At 51.6% G+C, this 19,043-nt stretch overlaps 6 protein-coding genes across 6 annotated transcripts; 3 read left to right on the forward strand and 3 right to left on the reverse strand.

The window, feature by feature from the left end:
• The first annotated feature begins 4,120 nt into the window (after window positions 1-4,120).
• gprC lies at window positions 4,121-5,830 on the forward strand. The gene is made up of 2 exons (XM_025630148.1): window positions 4,121-4,963; window positions 5,017-5,830. The coding sequence occupies exons 1-2, from the start codon at window positions 4,376-4,378 to the stop codon at window positions 5,761-5,763; spliced, it is 1,335 nt and encodes a 444-aa protein (XP_025489144.1). The 5' UTR covers window positions 4,121-4,375; the 3' UTR covers window positions 5,764-5,830.
• A 416-nt stretch (window positions 5,831-6,246) lies between these two features.
• Window positions 6,247-8,654, reverse strand: BO82DRAFT_316374 (Zn(II)2Cys6 transcription factor). Its single transcript, XM_025632580.1, has 4 exons — window positions 8,361-8,654; window positions 7,645-8,304; window positions 7,325-7,587; window positions 6,247-7,256 (listed from the first exon to the last, which is right to left on the reverse strand). Exons 1-4 carry the CDS (start codon window positions 8,601-8,603, stop codon window positions 6,713-6,715), a joined length of 1,710 nt encoding a protein of 569 aa, XP_025489145.1. The 5' UTR covers window positions 8,604-8,654; the 3' UTR covers window positions 6,247-6,712.
• A 1,782-nt stretch (window positions 8,655-10,436) lies between these two features.
• Window positions 10,437-11,253, reverse strand: BO82DRAFT_356941 (uncharacterized protein). The gene is made up of 2 exons (XM_025635872.1): window positions 10,692-11,253; window positions 10,437-10,634 (listed from the first exon to the last, which is right to left on the reverse strand). The coding sequence occupies exons 1-2, from the start codon at window positions 10,939-10,941 to the stop codon at window positions 10,603-10,605; spliced, it is 282 nt and encodes a 93-aa protein (XP_025489146.1). The 5' UTR covers window positions 10,942-11,253; the 3' UTR covers window positions 10,437-10,602.
• Window positions 11,254-11,419: 166 nt separating this feature from the next.
• BO82DRAFT_394297 (Dabb family protein) lies at window positions 11,420-12,503 on the forward strand (the record flags this gene model as incomplete). Its single annotated transcript, XM_025638729.1, has 4 exons — window positions 11,420-11,480; window positions 11,715-11,884; window positions 11,959-12,069; window positions 12,137-12,503. 4 exons carry the CDS (start codon window positions 11,420-11,422, stop codon window positions 12,290-12,292), a joined length of 498 nt encoding a protein of 165 aa, XP_025489147.1. The 3' UTR covers window positions 12,293-12,503.
• Window positions 12,504-12,746: 243 nt separating this feature from the next.
• On the reverse strand, window positions 12,747-14,851 carry BO82DRAFT_420993 (MFS transporter; the record flags this gene model as incomplete). The annotated part of the gene is made up of 11 exons (XM_025640146.1): window positions 12,747-12,817; window positions 12,867-12,942; window positions 13,040-13,370; window positions 13,425-13,555; window positions 13,612-13,986; window positions 14,065-14,159; window positions 14,214-14,311; window positions 14,373-14,455; window positions 14,521-14,592; window positions 14,626-14,657; window positions 14,707-14,851. 11 exons carry the CDS (start codon window positions 14,849-14,851, stop codon window positions 12,747-12,749), a joined length of 1,509 nt encoding a protein of 502 aa, XP_025489148.1.
• A 1,656-nt stretch (window positions 14,852-16,507) lies between these two features.
• On the forward strand, window positions 16,508-18,655 carry BO82DRAFT_316378 (L-ascorbate oxidase; the record flags this gene model as incomplete). Its single annotated transcript, XM_025632581.1, has 4 exons — window positions 16,508-16,754; window positions 16,832-17,306; window positions 17,365-17,760; window positions 17,815-18,655. The coding sequence occupies 4 exons, from the start codon at window positions 16,508-16,510 to the stop codon at window positions 18,482-18,484; spliced, it is 1,788 nt and encodes a 595-aa protein (XP_025489149.1). The 3' UTR covers window positions 18,485-18,655.
• Between the last annotated feature and the right edge of the window lie 388 nt (window positions 18,656-19,043).

Genomic DNA, 19,043 nt, shown 5'->3' on the forward strand with positions numbered 1-19,043 from the left:
CTCCTGCTGTGGTGGAGAGGAAATTGCTTGCGGCTTTGTGGGTTAGAAGAATGTGGATATCTGTATTGGCCTCGCTGTGTAAGGTCTCGCGGATCGGCTGAGGTGCTTGACAGAGATACATGATCAGTCCGAAGTATACTCGTGCACATGTTGAGAAGATAGGAAAAAGATGTGGTGATGGTGGAAGGACCCGCCATAGCTCAAAGCGCACGACATCAAAATTTCCCGACAAACATGATTACTTCACAAACCACATGGCTGCGTGGAACCCTGATCTCATTCAATACGAGAGAGATCTCGGGAGCTTTCCCTTCAGCCAAACAAGGCAGACAGACAGACACAGGTCCGATCGGAAGCTGCCGTGCAAACAAACTTCCCCCATCCCTCCCCATTGGACTCGACTAAAACTGCCGTGGGCGCCGCTAGTGAAAGTCAAAGAGAATAGCTCTGGGCCCCGTCTTGGGGTAAGGTAGTCATTACTCATTATGAAAGACTATGGGAACTTCAAACAGAGCTTTTTACCTTGGCCCCATCTTCCGCCCCGCGGAAATTATCCTAGATGCTGAGAAGGGCAATTCGATGCTATCAACTGTCGGGGTCTCGCCGACAGAGGATATAGCATTAGCATTGTATCATCTGGCCGAACCATTGTCATTGGCGCTTGTTTTTTCCGGGCCGGACAAGCTTCTGCCGTTGTTTCTGAAAAGGGTGGTGTACCGTGGACAAAGGGGGGAGAAGGGGAAAAGTCAAGATGTCCCGTGTTCAGCTCGTGATGGATACGCAGTTTTTGTGTTTGTTAGTTTTCCTTTCTTCGGTTCTGGTTGAGGCTGAGGAGCCCTGAGATCGATCTTCGTGTGGGAAAATCAGGATGTGGTCCATGTGCCGCGTTTGATCCACTGCTACCACTGTTGAGGATGCGATGGGAAAGCCCACAAGGCACAAGCAGTTCGACCACGATGCGATGCGATGCGATGAGATCCAGACCCGCACAGTGTGCAGAACTTCGATTCAGGGAACCATGTCGATCCGCGAGCTTTGACGGTTTCTATGTTGACGATCATCACATCCAGTGCGGATGCAATGCCGAGTCGGAGCTGCAGAACCGGTTGAGATATCTGGTACAGTACTATGGATGTGTACGCTGGAAGCGGTTCAAGGTAGGTTAGGCGGGCTCTCGCACCCACGGCACCCACGACAATTTTACGAGGCCGAAGAGCTATCGGCAATAACTGCCGATGTCATCAGTCAGGTCCTGGGAGGAAGATTAGCCACTGTGGCCGTAATTGGTTAGAATCCCTCGAGACTTTTTATGAAGGCCTGAAGCAATTGGACTTGCCGCTTGGAACCAGTTGTGTTATCTCTACTCGAACCGGTCGGGATGATGCCAGACAGGCCCGAACCAGCGGGCAACATTCCATGGAATCTGCCAAGAATCGCGTGTTGATCCATACACCATTCGACTCGAATTCGAAAGGGGTCAAGAAAGGCAGTCAGATCGCAGGAGGCTTTTACTCGTAGCAAGAACCCTATCGTGCGGATGCGGGATTTATCTGCATTGTGTAGCGGATTCCATGAGGATGGACTAGACTATGGGGTACAGCAGTCTTCGGGAAAGGTGCCAACAATAGAAAATGATTGTCGCCCTCGGACGATGTGGATCTGGGCTAGTCGCACCCTAATTCCTAACGATGACAATGATGCGCGGCTGAAGAAACCGCGGATCTGCGCTGCAGTTTATCAAAGAACTTCTTTTCACTAGTGTTGTGCTCGTTGGGAGATCAAGTTGACCATTGATGAGGGCCACATCGCAGATAGATCAACGCGCCTTCTTCGACTCGGGTTGACCTCTGAAGAACCCATGGGGCCAGCGAGCATTATCGCAGGATTAGATGCTTAAGTAAGACAACGCCTCCTGATGACTTTCGACAGGCAGTGAGTGGAATCTCGAATCGAGCGGCGACATTCCCTGGCCTCCGGAAAGAATTACTCCGAGCGGTCACCATGAGGGCCAGCTGAGTCCGGTTCCTTGCAGAATCACAGGTGCCATAGGATGAACGATGCTTGCGCCGAATCAACAACAAGATGTCCATCTTGACCGATAGCAGAAGGTGGAGGGCAGAGTTCGTGCAACCAGATGGTCCAAGTGCACCCCATGTCCATGGACTCGGGAAGACTCCGAAAGCATCCTTGCCCCTTGCAGAGCTTGTATGCATGTGTAGGAGTTTCTGGGGAAGGTCGAACATGCAACCAACTCCCTGGTGTCGGTAGAGGAAGGAACTTTCAACAACCGAGATCGGCATGCAAGCCATAGAGCTCTTGATCAGGCCAAGAGGCCCGGGGGAGGCTACTGCGTAGTGTACCGTGCATGTGAATATGAATATGGTTAGAAGCTAGCATGTCTCTGTGGGTTTCAGTACCAAGAGGATGCGGTCCGTAGATCTAAGTTGTTCTTGACTTCACAGAACGGCCAGGCATGTTGGTGCATTAGACAATCGATATCGATACATATGCGAATGGACAATTCTTGGACTGTCATTCATGCCCAGTCGGTTGGCTCAACCGAAGAGACCAAGGCCTGGTTGAGTTCCTGTCCACGGTCGGAACATGCTAACCAGAAGTGTCGGCTCCAACGAGCCCTTCTTTGTTCCTGCCGCCTGGAAACAAGTGGGGAGATGCCAAGAGACTCGTCGGCTTGACCCAGGGTAATATCCGTTCCCCTTCCTCTTTCTTCCCTTTCTGTCTCCTTCCCTCATACGTACTAACTAACTTACTGAGTATCAGTTAATAATCAGTCACCGCTAATCCGCTTTGCGAGAATGGTCCAGCCTCTCTTCCTTCTATGTAACCTTCCTGGTGGCGGACTAGCCACTTACGCCAGGAGTCCAGCTGAGACAATGGGGTCATACCACCACTACTATACTATTTTGCTAGTCAGGGGAACCTAAACTCTGCGATCGCACAATCCTATTCTTATTCCCAACACACTCGTTCATCTGCCTTGTGCCAAGCCTCTGTATTGCCGCCTACGGTTAATCCAGAGACAAGAACTGACTTGAGTACCCCAATTGAGCAGGACACGCCAAACGGCGAGGTGTGTGCATGTTTGAACTCAAGCCGTGCACGCTCTTGTCACGGGAAGCACTTGCCTGTGGAGAAGCATTTCACGTATGGAGTAACTTACCGCGGTAGACTTTCCGAGACTCATTCAGTTCACACGCAACAATCTAGCCTCGAGGTGACGACGGGCTGCGAGTCAGACCAACGTGGATTGGGAAGGCGATCGGCGTCTCAGCGGGTGGGGCAGGCGAGTTTCTGGAAGGCGACAGCTGGACAGACATTCACAGGCTCACGATTTTAGTTCCCCCTAAGAGGGCATCTCTGGTCTCTGCCCTCACCGAGATGGGACAAGCGAAAGGCAAACAAACTCTGGTCTGGGGTTGTGGCTGCATCCTGCCACCTGCATCGACGCGACATCTCAAGCCGCGGTAATCGATCCTGCCAATAGACATAGAGGCTGCCTCTTCATCCCTGCTCATCCTTCAATTTGCCCGACGCTCAGACTCAACTCCAATCTCCGCCGGCAAACAACCCCGAGGGGGGAGGGAAGCACACAATAAACAATGCGAGCATCATGATTGTGTAAATGATACACAGGACAGTGTAGTCTCGTCTACCCGTCGTCCACTTTCCGGATGCCTTCCGTCTCTTCCTATCCGTCTCTTCCTATCTGTCTGTTCTCCACGGTTGTCCCCTATGCTTGGCATGGGGCTCGCTGCCAGGTCGCTGAATGCGATGTTCCCATGGCCAAGGTTTCAGGGACCACTTCTCGCCGGACTAGCCGTCTCTCTCTCACTCCGTCCCTAGGAGGCTAACGATTCCCAGTGATAGCTTCTGGGCGCGAGTGAGCCTGGAGGATATGATGGGCAGCTAAAAATCCACTAATCCATCAAAAGCTTTGCTAGAGGCTCATCTCCCCACAATGGTCCACTCGCCGTTGCCGGTGCTTTTAATCCAGTCCATACCGTTGTGGCTCGTCCCTCTTCGACCGCCACGGAGAATTGCTATCTCCCCCTCCTCCTCCATCTTCCCTCTCATTTTTACTTCTGAGAACCTGCGATAAGCGTTTCTCCTGGATTCGGAAAGGGTGCAACGAGTGTCCCCCCTGATCTGAGCTCCTGCCGATTATTGCACCTTCTGGTCTGTTCACAACTCAAACTTTGGGTCGACCCATTGAGTGCCCAGTGACCACGATCTTTGCCCCTTCAAAAGCATCGTCCTTCCCTCCGGGGCGCTGCTGCAACGATTGCTATTTACTTGAGGAGGGGGATGTAAGAGCAGTGCATCCGGACTCGCCACGTTCAAAGACGTCGCAATCATGAGCCTTGTTCAAGTACTGGATGCTCTGGGAGCATTCGAGAATGATCGCCACGATCTCTCTCCTCGTACATACTTGAGGGATGGGGTAACGATGGATATCGATCCGCTTCCGAGCACTCAGCGCAAAGGTCTCATTGCCGTCTCGGTCATGGCCATTCTCTCATTTTTAGCGACACTCGCCTTGATATCTTTCATCACCTATCGACTCGTTTTCTGGCGGGGATCCTATGCACGGTATATCGGTTATAATCAATACATCATCCTGATCTATAACCTTGTGTTGGCCGATCTGCAACAGTCGCTCGCTTTCTTGATTTGCCTCAAGTGGATACAGGAGGACAAGATATCTGCCGATACTGCTGGGTGTTTCCTCCAGGGTCTCTGGCTACAGATTGGTGATCCGTCTAGTGGTCTCTTTGTGCTCGCGATTGCTATTCATACATTCCTTTTGGTGGCTCTAGGTTATAAACTGAGCCATCGGGTCTTCGTGGCATCTGTGGTGGGGATTTGGGTCTTCGTCGCCATTCTGGTTGTCATTCCACTCGCTTCACATGGGCGTTATGTGTTCATTCCCTCGGGGGCCTGGGTACGAATCAGTGTCCATGACAAGCGGTTGTGTTAAGCTAATTTGTTCCTTAGTGCTGGATCAGCGAAGACTACGAAGCGATGCGTTTATGGACACATTACATCTGGATTTTCCTGGCGGAGTTCGGCACCGTCACGCTTTACGCCATTATGTGGTTCCAACTCCGTCGCCGCATCAAGCAGTCCGCGATTCTGGGCAACAGCCACATCGAGAGTCTGAAGCGCCTCCGTCGTGTTATCGGATACATGGTTATCTATCCGATCGCTTACATTGTGCTCTCCCTTCCTCTTGCCGCCGGACGCATGGCCACCGCACAGGGAGATGCTCCGAACATCGCTTACTTTTGTGTCGCCGGTGCTATGATCACCAGTTCCGGCTTGGTCGACGCGTTACTGTACACCCTGACTCGCCGCAATCTCATCCTGGAATCGGAACCCAGTCACGATCACAGCTACAAGTTCACCAGCAGCAAGAACCGCAAGACGGACAACAACCATCTGACAACCATCACCGCCGACCCCAAATACAACCGTACCGACATCAGTGCCCTTCGCATGACGCGCCACGAAGAAGAGGATATGGAGCGCACCGTACGCGACGGATCCACCGACAACATCGTCCAACCCAGCGGAGTCGAGCTGTCGACCCTGGGCAAGGTGTACCAGCACACGACGATCGAGATCACCAGCGAGCCGGCCTTCCCAGTAGAGGGCGAAGCGAGCGATCATTCAAGCAAGGGGTCATTCGACGGCTCTCCCGACAGAGGCAACGGGCAAGCAGCCCGCATGTGGGGAAGATAGAGACCGCAATGGCCAGCCGCCCCAATGTGATGCCCGTCCGATGGCCCGGACACCTTGACGCCTTGTATACTCACATTCCCTTTTTCATATCATACATTTAATTTCACGTCCCCTCTTTCATTCTTTACCCTGATCTATTGGGGCTCGGGACATTCACCCCTGACTTTTCCTATTACTTTTTTTGCCGGGGCGATTGTCAGCGGCCAGATCCATATACAAAACTTATGCCCGTGTATATATTGACCTTCTGATACAAGAATTCCAAACCTAACGAGATGCACAAACCTATCATAGAAGTCTTCCTGTCCTTTAGGGCCCACCATGCATCCTCAACGCCATGTTTGCTAGGCTAGAGCCGTCCTTAATTAGTGCTGGTCCTCAAGCGCTCCCCGTGGTTAAATGGGTAGTATGTACTAAGTCATGCAAAATGATGTCATTATGGACTCAACCAGTTTACCATGACCAGATGCCTGAGTAGAGGTTCCGGAATTGTCAACATTGTGAAAGGACCTAGCAATACTGAGAGAATCCTCTACTAAGCTAGAGTAGAAACAACAAAACAAAACAACAAAACAACAAGGAGAAAGGTGGAAAAGGGAAAAGATACCCTTCCATGAATTCCGCGTATATTGCAAGAACGTATGATATGATATGGTATATATATAATGCAAGAAGAACGAATCGCTCTGTGCTGTGCTGTGCTATCTACCAACTAAAGCCATCCCAAATGCGAATGCAAGAATAGATCGAGACGTGAGGATGAAAGAAGGAAAAGCGGCTGTTGCCAACCCTTGATTTAGGGACATTCCCTCCATCACATACGATGACTCCACGTTATTGTGGTTAAATGGTCACATTGGAAGCAGCCGTGTAAGCAAACCCGACTCTCCCGTCTTTGTCTCTGTCTGGTGGCTGTCTCGTGTGCTTCGTCAAGGTGGCGACGTGAATTTCACCTTCCGCGATACAGCTCGATCATCTCCCCCCGCACCTGTTTCGCTAGCGGCCACACTCGGCCTAGCACCTGCAGCGCGCCGACTCCCAGCTCGATGCGCGCTTTCAGGGCATCTTCTTTGGCGCCCTTGGTCGAAGATGCAGGAGGAGCGGGTGAAGACGACGACGACGACGAGACGCACATCATGAAGGTCGCCGTGTGCACGACGATGGCGAGCGCCAGGGCGCATGTGAAGAAGGGGGTGCGAGACTGCACGGAGCTGGGGAGTGTGGCTAGGTTGGAGATCAGGTCGGCGGCTCGGAGCATCTTCTGGGCGTGGATGTTGAGCGGGAGGTGGGGGGAAGGGGTGGGGTTCGTGGGATCGGGTGTTGATGATGCGGATGCGGATGCGGATGCTGTTGATGATGATGGGCTGAGGACGCGGAGTCTTGTGCAGGAGGATGAGGAGGGGTTGGTTGTCGTCGTGGTGGCTTGGGGGTTTGCGCGTTGGTAGGAGGCGAAGCGGATTGTTGAATGGGGGTGGTGGAGGTGGATCAGGCTTCTTTATGGTATTGTTTAGTGACTGTGTATGATGAGGGGTCACGAAGGGGGTGGAATCGGAAAGCATACAGGTAGGTGATCATTAGAGCCTGGAAGGCCATCTCGTCGATGGTGGATGCGTCGGTTATGGAGGGGGTTAAGGGTAAGCGCATGAGTAGGGAGACGAGCCGTGCGTCCAGCGTCTCGGTTTGTGTCTCGATCGCGGGGTCGAGGGATTGATTGAGCTCGAGCACAGCTCGAAGAAATTGTACTGCGTGGATGCGGGAGACGGAAGAGGTGAGGTCAGACGGCCAGTCGGAGAGACAGGACAGGGTCACAGATTCGGATTTCGTCTGGTTGGCCGTTAGATCATGACCCTCTATGGGAATGGGGGTCAGGGTTGTCCCTACTTCGCTACCACTAGCCCCTCCTGCAACCATGTTGTAGGTCTCCTCTGGTAAAGGGAGCCACACATCGGACTCCTCCCAGCCTGAAGAAAGCACCCCGCATTGCCCGGAGCCCATGGCGGCCATGAGTCCCTCCGTGACGTAGAGCTCCCACCAGGTTCGTCGCCAGCTTTCCTCCAACACGGGGTAGCCGTGGGAGTTCTCTGGGGCAAACGCCTGGGTCTGCATGCCGACGCTGTATGCAACCTGGATGGCCTCCCGGAGAAGTCGCCGTGCGGCCTCTTCGCGACCATGCGAATGCTCCAGGATGCTGAGCAGAAGGAGGCCTTGAGCTTGAAAGCCATCTTTCGGGGCGGTGAGAACGGTGTAAGCAGACTGATAAAAACCATCCTTGAGCGTTGGAGCAGAAGCATAGTGACTGCCGATGTAGCGCATGATGTCCGGAATATAATCCGGTACATGCTGTGCAACGGACGATGCCAGCGCCCGTCTCGGTAACAGTATAGGATGCGATCTATGAAAGTGGTGGTAGTAGAGCTGAACCATAGCATCATGGGTGATATCCTCGGTATGAGGGATATGCACGGGCGTTGGCGATGATGGCGCTGGCTCTTGCTGAAAAATATCAAGACTCAGGTCAGGAATGTCGAGGAGGCAATCTGGCTAGTTCCATTAGCAAGAGGTCGTCTTCGACGAGTGCTTGAGGGTAATGTATGTACATCTAGAAATGAGGCATCCAGCCAGTTCATGATATTCGACGAGAATAGAGCATCGGCCTCCTCTTCCGCTGTCGGTCCAGGGCCTGCCTTGTTACTCCGCAGCCCGCGACGTGATCGGACATATCGACAATCATGATTATTGTTCTGGCACCGAGTGCAGATGGGCATGCGCGCATCGCATTTCAGATGGCGGCGCCGACAGGGTACACAGGCGAGTGCGGAGGGTTTACCGGAATCCTGCATGATCTTGATAGAGACTGATTCATAGTGCCAGACCCAGGGACTACGGCTGACGACATCGCGGTGAATTATAAAGGAAGAGCGAGAGGCGTTATGGAAAATCGAAGACATCCACTTGCAGCCAAGGGGATCTGAACCCCGAGATTTGGATCCTCATGATCCAATCCCGCGAGACCCCGACTCGGGGACCATCGCAGATTGGCCCATTGCAACAGATCGACAACCTTGCATCTGGAGGCTGTTCATGACTTCATGCGTCTAGATTTCCGGGGCCCATTTTCCATCAGCGCAATGAAACCTGAAACAGAGCATTATGCTTTGAGATTGGTTCGGGTTTACTTGCGGCTGATTGCGACTTGTGCATAGAGTATTGTACAGGAGGGACCTGAACTCGGGGACCAAAGTGCAGGCATGTCCCGAGGGGTAGAGGGAGGAAAGTTTGTTGCATGAATGAAGGGGAAAAGAGGGGGGGGGGGGGCTTGCTGTGCTACGCAAGCCAATTGAGAGTATAATTCGGAGAATTTTCCCACCCTGGAGGGGATGAGTGATGGGAATACGGATAAAATCGAGTCAAGAACCATGAAATTGGGATGAAGTACATTCATGGATAGGAGATAAGTTAGATAGTCTCCCCGACCGGGCGGTACCGACTGCCCGGTTCAGGTCACGGGACCGTCAGGGGTTTCCCCGGAGAAAAGAAATTACTCCCCGTCTTCCATCGCAATCAGTCGGTCGGGATCCATTTCCAACAACCTCACCATTATCATCATTATCATCATCATGCATCGCCGTCATCCAGGATACAATTCTATGACTATTGTTATTTGTTAGGGCTCCACTACCTTAACACCGACTCGGGGTTCTGCTCATTTCAATGCACGTATCATCCAATGAGGGATCAATAACCATTAGTCGGCGATTTACGGGGTTCTAGAAGAAGGGAAGCCGACGCCTGTCAGACTGAGGTGGCACTGTGGCCTCCTCTTTCCACCTCCACTCGGGGAGCGGCTCTGAAGGGTTGCAATTTGCCCCGAGCCTATAATTATGCAGTTCTCTTATTAGTGCTTGCCTAGACTGCTCAGGGCTCTCACTTAAATGTCGAATGTCCTAGTAATATTACCAGCTTGAGGTTCAACCTGTGGATCAGGCTCGGAAAGCCCGAATGGTCCCCGACGCCGCGTGGCAGCCCCTCGGTTCCATCCACAATCACTCGGAGCAAACCTTGTATGACGACGGCATATACTATGTAGGATGGTCACAAGTAATAGTTCTATATCACGAGTATTATTATTGAACTTATGATCTGACGACGAGTGGGGATGCCACTCTATTTTAATCGAATCATTGAAATATCATGTTACATATATTGGCCGCTCGATCGACGGGTCACAAGTACAACTCACAGCAGTCAAGTGTTGAGCATAGTTCAACAACAACAACAACGCCACTCTAGCGATCATTTGTCACTGTAGCCTCAGAATCCCAGGTCACATATGCCTAATCAATAGTTCTGTCGGATTAGTGATATTTCTGCTTGCCTCTACACAGTGCCTTTCCGGTGGGGTGCTCGTCACTTATTCCTGGAACCTTAGACTCAACAAGAAATGCGTCGAGACCGTACTTCGCATGTCAACATCGAATACCTTACGGCTTCCGGCCATACAAGGCAACTTGGAATACGATTCTAGTTTCCATATTTGGAGCTCTACACAAAGGTCATTGGGCCGCATCCGCCCATTCATGAGTTTTTACGAAGACTGCTTTGGAACTGGCTCGAGGCAAGTTGAGCCCCCACAGATATTCGGTCAATGAATCCGAAGAAGGAATGTAAAGTGTCTCAGGTACATCCCCTATAAACCCATTTGGTAGACTCGGATTCAAGCAACACACCTACAGAGACAAGTCCTCACAGCCTAAGCCAAGTGCTTCCACCAGAAGAACACAAGCTGCAGCTTGAAATCCTTAGCAACCTCCTCCCCGCCTTTATTTCACATACTCAAAGTCATGGTCTCGCCCGACACTCTTCCCTTATACCTAAAGTTGATCGCGATATCAGCGACTAATCTGAAGTTTGAAACAAGGGGCCCCTACCAATAGTAGGTTCTGTCCTTCTCCTTCTGGAAGAACTCGATCTCCTTTCCCCCGGACCCATTGGTAGACACCTTGCTGACCGTGCCGTGGTGTTCGAGTTGGACTTAACCTGCCCGCCTGCATCCTTGGACCATTGAAGGATAACGGCCACACGGTCCCCGGTCAGGACGTTGTCGCGGAAGACGACCGAGAACAGTTCGTTGGTGGCGTAGGGGGCGGCGTAGCTGAACTTGCCGGAGTAGATGAACATGTTGCCTTTTAAGTTGCAGTGGTGATGAGGGCTTCGTGCTCTAATGAGTTGATGTGTTGCTCGCTAGGTCTGAGAGGCAGGATGCTGCTTTTATGAAGCATGCTGTCTATACTCGTGGCTAGGATGCAGGCTGACTATCGATATATCTATATAGGGTGGCTGGCATTACCCGCAGGTCAGTATTGTGATTGTGGTTGCATTTTCTGCAAAGTCAGGTAAGTCGATGTTCAAGTGGATGCACATCTCTTGAAAAGTATATGCCCGTGTAATCTGTGCTTAGTAGCTCTCCTGATAAACATGAGGATAAGAGGCTAGAAGAGGCAAAGACGGGAGCCGATCCAAGGAACCCAACAAGCCCACCCACTACTCGTCCCTACGTATAGGTATTCTACCATACTATCTGCCCGAGTCCCTGTCGATATGAGAAGGAGATTTACTCACCAATAGTGTGATAACCGTTACACCTTGCTGATCCCACATGAAGTCTAATGCCTGTGGCTTATGCCCACAGTGTGACTTGACGCTGCAGTCCAGGCTTAGTAATCTATCTGTACGTATTGCTGAGTTACGGTCACATATAGTCAATAGTGATAAACCGTCATCCGGAAAGACAGAGCAGATAAGTCGATGGAAATGGAAGGTGAAGGAATCCTGTCTGATCATCCATAATTCGCAACGAAACTAATAAACCGACCAGCATAATGCTGACTGATCAATCGCTTTCCCCACACGCCACTTGGTGCGTTATCATGGCATCGTCATCATCCGCCCAGTCCATTCCCCTCTTCAACAACAACAACAACAACAACAACAACAACAACAACAACAACAACAACAACAACAACAACAACAACAACCTCTGAAACTCCAACCAGACAATATGATCACCCACATCGTGCAACTGCAATTCAAGTCTTCAACCAACCCCGGCCGGGTCGAAGAAGTGCGTTTTTCCTATGCCATTGCCTCAAACGCGACCATCGAATTCTCGCTAACGTGACTGGATATATTCGCTAGGTATGCAGCAATCTGGTCGCGCTGAAGGACAAGTGTCTTCATCCGACCAGCCAGACGACATACATCAAGTCCTTCCGAGCCGGGAAACAGAACTCGCCCGAGGGTTTGCACGTATGTCACCCATCCCCAACCCTACGAGATGTTGGGGGTTTTTCACTAAACTCTCCCCCTGTCGCAGAACGGCATCACTCATGTGTTCGTCATGGAGTTCGAGTCCGAGGAAGACCGCGAGTACTACCTGAACAAGGATCCCGACCATCTGGCCTTCGTCAAGGGTCTGGGCGGGGATATTGAGAAGGTGCAGGTGGTCGACTTTACAAACGGCGTCTTTTAGATTCAGTTGCCCCGCCCGCCGCGCGCGCGGGCCGCGCGGGCCATCTCCCGGCTTACTACTGTGCCATTTGAGGTGGGACAAGGTAACTTAGAGGTGTTGACTGCACGGACTGCAGTCACCCGACCTGGGCTTGTAAATAGGTGATTCTCGGGCAAGGGTTGATAAGCAAATTTATGTTTCGCTGACATCTCAGTCTTCGAGTGGGTTGAATGACTGCAATCGAACCTCATCCCACGTTTTGTTCCATGCGATAAGAAGCGTAGCCGAGGCGACCCAATTCATTGAACTGCCGATCCCTCGATTTGCATTCCTCCCACACAGACCTTGCAACCGATAACACCAAGCGCCTAAGACTGTTAATGAGAGCGTAAATACCGAACTCTAACCTCACGCACAGCCCGACAAGACCTAGCTGACAACGTCCTACCAAGCTCCATCTGTAGTTAGCGGCCAATTACTCCACCGATTGTTCGCGCGTCAACACCAGGCTGGGTACATAGAGAGCAACCGTGACCGTTGCAAGTACTGCCAGGTCGGTATTAAGTCCCGTGCCCAATGAGGGTTAGCTGCTTACCTGGCACGAATTGATATCCATAGCCCAAGGAGGAACGAACGACTCGCTGGATATCTTCCGGCAGGGTATTGACGTACTTGGCATCGCGAAGCACATTGCGGATGATTTGATCGCATTAGTATCCACTGCCCAGATAATGAGTCGACAAAAAAGCTAGAGTGCGCGCTATGTACCTCAGTTTCGACTTGCTCGTTCAGCCGCCCGGCAATGTCGTACTTGAACCCGGTCCTCACGATCAGGGGTCCCATAGCTGCGCCCATGATCGAACCTAACTGCTGACTGAGGTAGTATGCTCCGACCGATGATGCGAGGATCTCTGGCGGTGCACGATTGGACATGCCGATAAATTCGCCGGAAATAATGATGCCGATCGGCGTACTCATAGGAATCACTAGCAAGGACTCCGCCACGGGATGATCGAAGTGCCACGAGAAGAAAAGGAGAATCGATGATATTACACTGATCACCGCAGCGTAGATACCTCGCTTTTTGTACCGCTTTGTTCTGGCCGGGTCAGATATGTTTGAGATAACACAAGAGACAAAGCGACATGCTTACCGCTGGATTGCGAAACCGGAAGCCATGGAACTGACTGCAAGTCCCATCGTGCAGAAAACGAGAAACATCGAAGCCGTGGCCTCTGGAACCCGCTTCACTTGGCTGAGGTATTGAGTTATAGTAGCAACAAGCTGTGTGAAGTCAGTATCCGGTCAAATGCAAATCCGTACCATGTGCGCCGACTCACCCCCGTTCGCCCGCAGAAGAGCACTAGCTCCACCAGCCAATACTGTCCAATGCCTTTAGTGACCAGGCTCAGAGGTACCAGTGGCCTCCTTGCCCATAGAATCTCGTTGAAGACGAACAAGGTTGCTGCGAGGGCGAAAGTCACCATCCACAAATAGATGTGGGACATTTTGCCGCCATCCTGGCCTGCGACTGTCATGGCTAACAATAGAGCCAGTATGGCAGTAGCAAAGGTAGCAATGCCTATATAATCAAGTTGCTTGACCTTCCCCCCATGGGAGCCTTGAGACTGTGCGGACTCTCTAGGTTGGTTTGGAAAGTATACTCGGGATAAAACCAGACAGAGCACAATAAGCGGCAATTGGCCCGCAAACGCCTTGTGCCTGTCAGTCCACACGTGGTCGTTTTAAGGGAGCTGAGGCCTCTTACCATCTCCACCGAATGAATTGATCACGATGCTGCCTAATGGAGCCCCAAGGCCGCGTCCAATCATGGCCACAACGTTGGTATAACTCCGCAGAAGGGCAACATCCCGGGGCGCGGCCAGATCTAACTCCACGTTGAGATCAAGTCAACCCATGGTGAAGGGAGAGGACAACGCACCGGTGATGATGATTGAAATTGTGATGGTCATGCCAGCAGCGCCGGCACCACTGACAAATCGTCCTGCTACCAACCCAGTCATTGCCGGGCTGGTAGAGCTGTTTGGCCAGTAAGACAAGTGGCCGAGAACCAGAAACGAGTCCTATAGAGACGACATACCTGATAAGACACCCTAGGCCAAAGAATGAGTATCCTATTAGCATGGACAGCTTCCGCCCCCATGTATCTGCCAATGTGCCATTCTGTACAAACGCAGATTCCGTGGTCAATGGATTACATCCGTTATCGTTGGAGAGCAGACACGTACGATCGGCAATGCAATACAGTAGCCCAGGTTATAGCCAGTGACCAGCCATGGGCCTTTGGCGAGCTCATGGAACTCGGAAGCAATGACATCTTAGGTCGCGATGACGACGGATTCGTCAGAGCTGGCAAGAAATGCCCCTGGTGTTGTTAGCAATTGTGAAACAGCCCAGTGAGAACAGAGGCATACCGAGATATGCGATGAAGATCGTTAGTCTGGTACTATTGTTGGTGCCGCCAGCATTGTCCTTGGGACTCTCCGCTGAGTTGGGACCTGTTGGTTCGCTTTCATTTACAGAGCCTGCAAGTAATCCGGTTCGTTCACTCGGAGACATGATACTCATCGGGCAGTTCTGTGGTCTCCGATCAAGAAAGGCGAGGCATGGCAGCAATCTCTGGATTGTGTCGGCATCTTAAGGCTCTGTTAATAAGGTTCTGCTAATGGAGATAGAGGGATTATTCCGCTGATGCAGCACTAGTCGCCTGCATGATACCATTATCAGCCAATCCCCACCTTATCATGACGAGACTCATCAAAGCCAACCCCGCTGGGGTGAGTTATGGAGCAAAGAGAGTCGGTACTGGACTCAATGACCATCCATCATCGACTACCTGGAATGGGTACCTGCCATGTACTAACCTGTACTGCCTGAGAATACAGGAAGCTTACCCAGCCTTGTATACATCGGTCCAGTCTGCCAAACATACTTCCCGATTGAGATAGCCGACCAACAGCAAACTCAGTCTTCTTCGACATTCGAGAAAGACACATGGTTGCTCCGCAATGATTCTTTGCGATCGAATGCTGGACTATAAACAAACAAAGACAGCAAGCGGTACTATACCGTGGTAGACCAGGAGGTCAAGCCAGGAATGTGAACATTTCCCAATCGAGTCTACCGCCCTGAAAGCTGACCCGGTCCCGGCTGCCAAGTGGATCGCGATTGCCGGTTGCGCTCACGGCGATTCGCACATCTTGCTGCTCCCTACTATCAATCACCTGTCCATTCGGTAGCTCGTATAATTCCTACTGAGAGAACTCATTTTATGGGTTGTGCGCCAGCCTCGAGATTGACAATGGTTCCGATGGTTCCAATGGCTTCAAGGGCCCCGGTGGCCCCGGTGCGGATGCAACGACGGGCCGTTGCTGAGGTCCAGGGAAATGGGCGAGCAAGCAAGGAACTAGATGGAGTCCAAGACCCGACTATACTACCTCCATGCAACCTTAAACTTGGCACTATGGAGTTGACCGGGCATCTCCCCCTCGCTACCGGACGGTGACAGCATCTTTGGATCCTTTAGGATGTTTGTTTTCTTCTTCATTCCGCATGCGTGGGTCTGCGGCCCTGTCGATCCCTGCCAAGACAGGGCCTCAACACATGGATCTCCTGCATCCGACAGCTAAACAACACCTTGGGTACAGCATACGAGGTCGATCTTTCCCGGGTTGGGCAATACAGGAGCTCGACACCGGGAGATTACTTTTCTCGGCGACAGAGAGCAGCTGCAGCACCGGGAGCAGTCAGTATCATGATGAAGTCAAGTGAATATAGAGCGTATGAAGATGGCGTATGCATAACGACATCTGAACTCGGTCGTCCGAAGTAGATCTCAAACAAAGAGATGTGGCAAGTCCAAAAGCAGTAGGCTTACCATCAATACAATCGACAATCCGTTCGCCGAGATCTCGGACTTGATCCAATGCCATGGAGGGAAGAGCCGGATATTTTTGGAGCTGGTCTACATTCCGATGCTCGGGCTCAGCTACCACGACGTAACCGAGCACATTTTTAGACCTGATCTCTGATAATATAAGTACACCGTGCCAGAGTCCAAATGGAATTGAGAAAAAGTGCAACGACAAACCCATACGACAACACGACAACCCGGCCCCAGCTCACGGGCCGATTTTCACCATCGACCCAGCTCCCCGACTTGGACATTTCCCTTCTTGTTAAGGTCAATTGGATAGCTTCTGCCCTTCATCAGTCATGAAGCTCACTTACTCCGGGCTGGCTCTGGCAGCCCTCACCGGCCTCATCGAACTGGCCTCCTGCAAGACGGTGAAGTTCAATGTCGACCTCACATGGGAGGACGGTAAGGTAGCTGGGAATTCACGCAAGGCTATCTGGACCAACGGCCAAATTCCTGGTCCGACGTTGCGAGTCAAGCAAGGTGATGATGTTGAGTTCCTCGTCAACAACTCCATGCCTTTCGAAACTGCCATTCACTTCCACGGTTAGTCTCCCTATGCCTGCATGGTTGAAATCTTTCCTCCAAATGCGTCCCAGTGTGTACTAATATCGGGATGATAGGCATCGTGCAACAAGGCACCCCATGGTCCGATGGCGTTCCCGGAATCTCACAAGCCCCAATCGAACCAGGCGACGCCTTCCTATACAAGTGGAAGGCAGATGCATATGGAACATATATATACCACTCACATATGAGAGCCCAGCTCGATGATGGTCTCTATGGCGCCATCTATGTGGAACCTGCCGACTCGGTGGAAAGACCGTTCAGCTTGTTGACCAGTGATAAGACAGAGCTGCAGGCACTGTTAGACGCTGAGAAGAAGACGCAGCCGGTCATTATATCTGATTGGCGCTTGTTCACGTCTGAAGACATCCTTCAAATTCAAGAAGACTCTGGCTTCTCAAGCTACTGTGCCAGTTCCATTTTAGTCAATGGAAAGGGCTCTGTCATTTGTCCCGGTCAAGATCATATTGACTCTCTTACCCGAGCGGGCGAGAGCCAGGCTTTGGGCGATGTGAAAATGAGTGATATGGGGTGAGTTCTGATCTGATTTTTTCTCCCTGATCTTCATGCTAAACATGTATGCAACTAGATGTATGCCACCGACTGCGTCACGGTATGCACGATACGACTTCGATCTCACTAAAATTCCTAAGGGTTACTACGAGGGCTGTGTGCCAGCCCAGGGTCCGAACCAGGTGTTCAACGTCGATGCTTCCAAGAAATATGTCAGCTATGATGTGTTGAGCATGGCCGGCAGTTCCTCGCTAGTGTTCTCCATTGACAACCATCCGATGATTGTCTATGCAGTCGATGGACGCTATGTGGAACCATCCACCACCTACGCGATCAATATCCCCGCTGGGTCGAGATATTCGGTGATGTTGAAACTGGACCAGCCCGCTGGATCATACACAGTCCGTGCGGCCAACAAGTATGCCAACCAGATTATTAACGGCACAGCAACTTTGACCTACACCAACCAAGGGTCCAGCAACCCCAGTGCTACCAGTCCTCAGAGAACGGTGCCGACCAACAACAGGCCTGGTTCGACTACCTCCTCGGGGCAATACATCAATGAGCTTGGTACTGTTCTAGATCGCAGTAAAAGCATCCTCGATGACAACACTCTCGTCCCCTTTCCCCGCGAGCCGCCTGCGGCTTATGCCAACAAGACGTTCATTCTCGACATTGCGCAACTGTCGACCTCGTATGGCTGGAGGCTCGGAAATGAATCCTATCCGATGGATCTCGAGGAGGTTGATTTCCCAGCACTGTTTGACTCCTCCTCGATCCCCACCAAGAACATGATCAGCACCTTGAACGACACCTGGGTGGATCTCATCATCAATGTCACCACTGCCGGTCAGCCCCAACATCCGATCCACAAGCACTCGAACAAGTTCTATGTGATCGGGCAGGGCAACTCGGCCTGGACTTACTCCTCTGTCGAGGAGGCAATGAAGAAGATCCCCAGCAGCTTCGACCTGCAAACCCCTCAGATGCGTGACACCTTCCAAACCCCACCGTCCCTGGGCGCTCCCAGCTGGATGGCGCTCCGATACCACGTCAACAACCCCGGTCCGTTCTTCATGCACTGCCACATCCAGATGCACCACAGCGGTGGACTGGCAATGGCCATCATGGACGGAATTGACGCGTGGCCAGATGTGCCAGTGGAGTATGAGCTTGCGGTCATGCCCAAGCATTAAACTGTTCCTTTCTCTGTGAATCTTGAACAACATGTTGTACTAATCTTGTGAGACCACTGTGTTTGATTATCCATGGTGCACACATTGGTTCCGGGGTGTCGGGCGTTTTTTCTTGTCGTGTGTCATTATCTTTTACAAGTTCTGTTAACTTGAAGCCCGCTGTATATAGAGGTCTGTTTTTCTGGTGTATAGTGCTGCGAAGTCAGTACAATATTACTAATGTCTATTGTTCGTTGAAGTCTTCTTAAGAGTTGTTATTGCTTTGTTTTGTTCGACAAAACAAGCAGCCGTACGCCTGCTCTGCCTGTCATAGTAAGGACTTGATGCGATTGAGCACCAGCCTTGTGCCTTTCAGGCTATGCTATCACTTGAGACAATTCAGGTTTCGCATTCCTTTGTTTTTGTTCTAGTTCACCCCAGTTCACCCCTAGTGAATCACCTACTGTTCATTCTCCCCCTAACAACTCCCCACTCCCCCACCTCTCTCCAAACCACCTTTCCCACTTCCCACTTCCCATTTCCCACTTCCCGAGGCCGTGCCTCAGATCATCCGCACGTA

This window comes from Aspergillus uvarum (assembly GCF_003184745.1).
Source record: "Aspergillus uvarum CBS 121591 unplaced genomic scaffold BO82scaffold_51, whole genome shotgun sequence".
NCBI lineage: Eukaryota > Fungi > Ascomycota > Eurotiomycetes > Eurotiales > Aspergillaceae > Aspergillus > Aspergillus uvarum.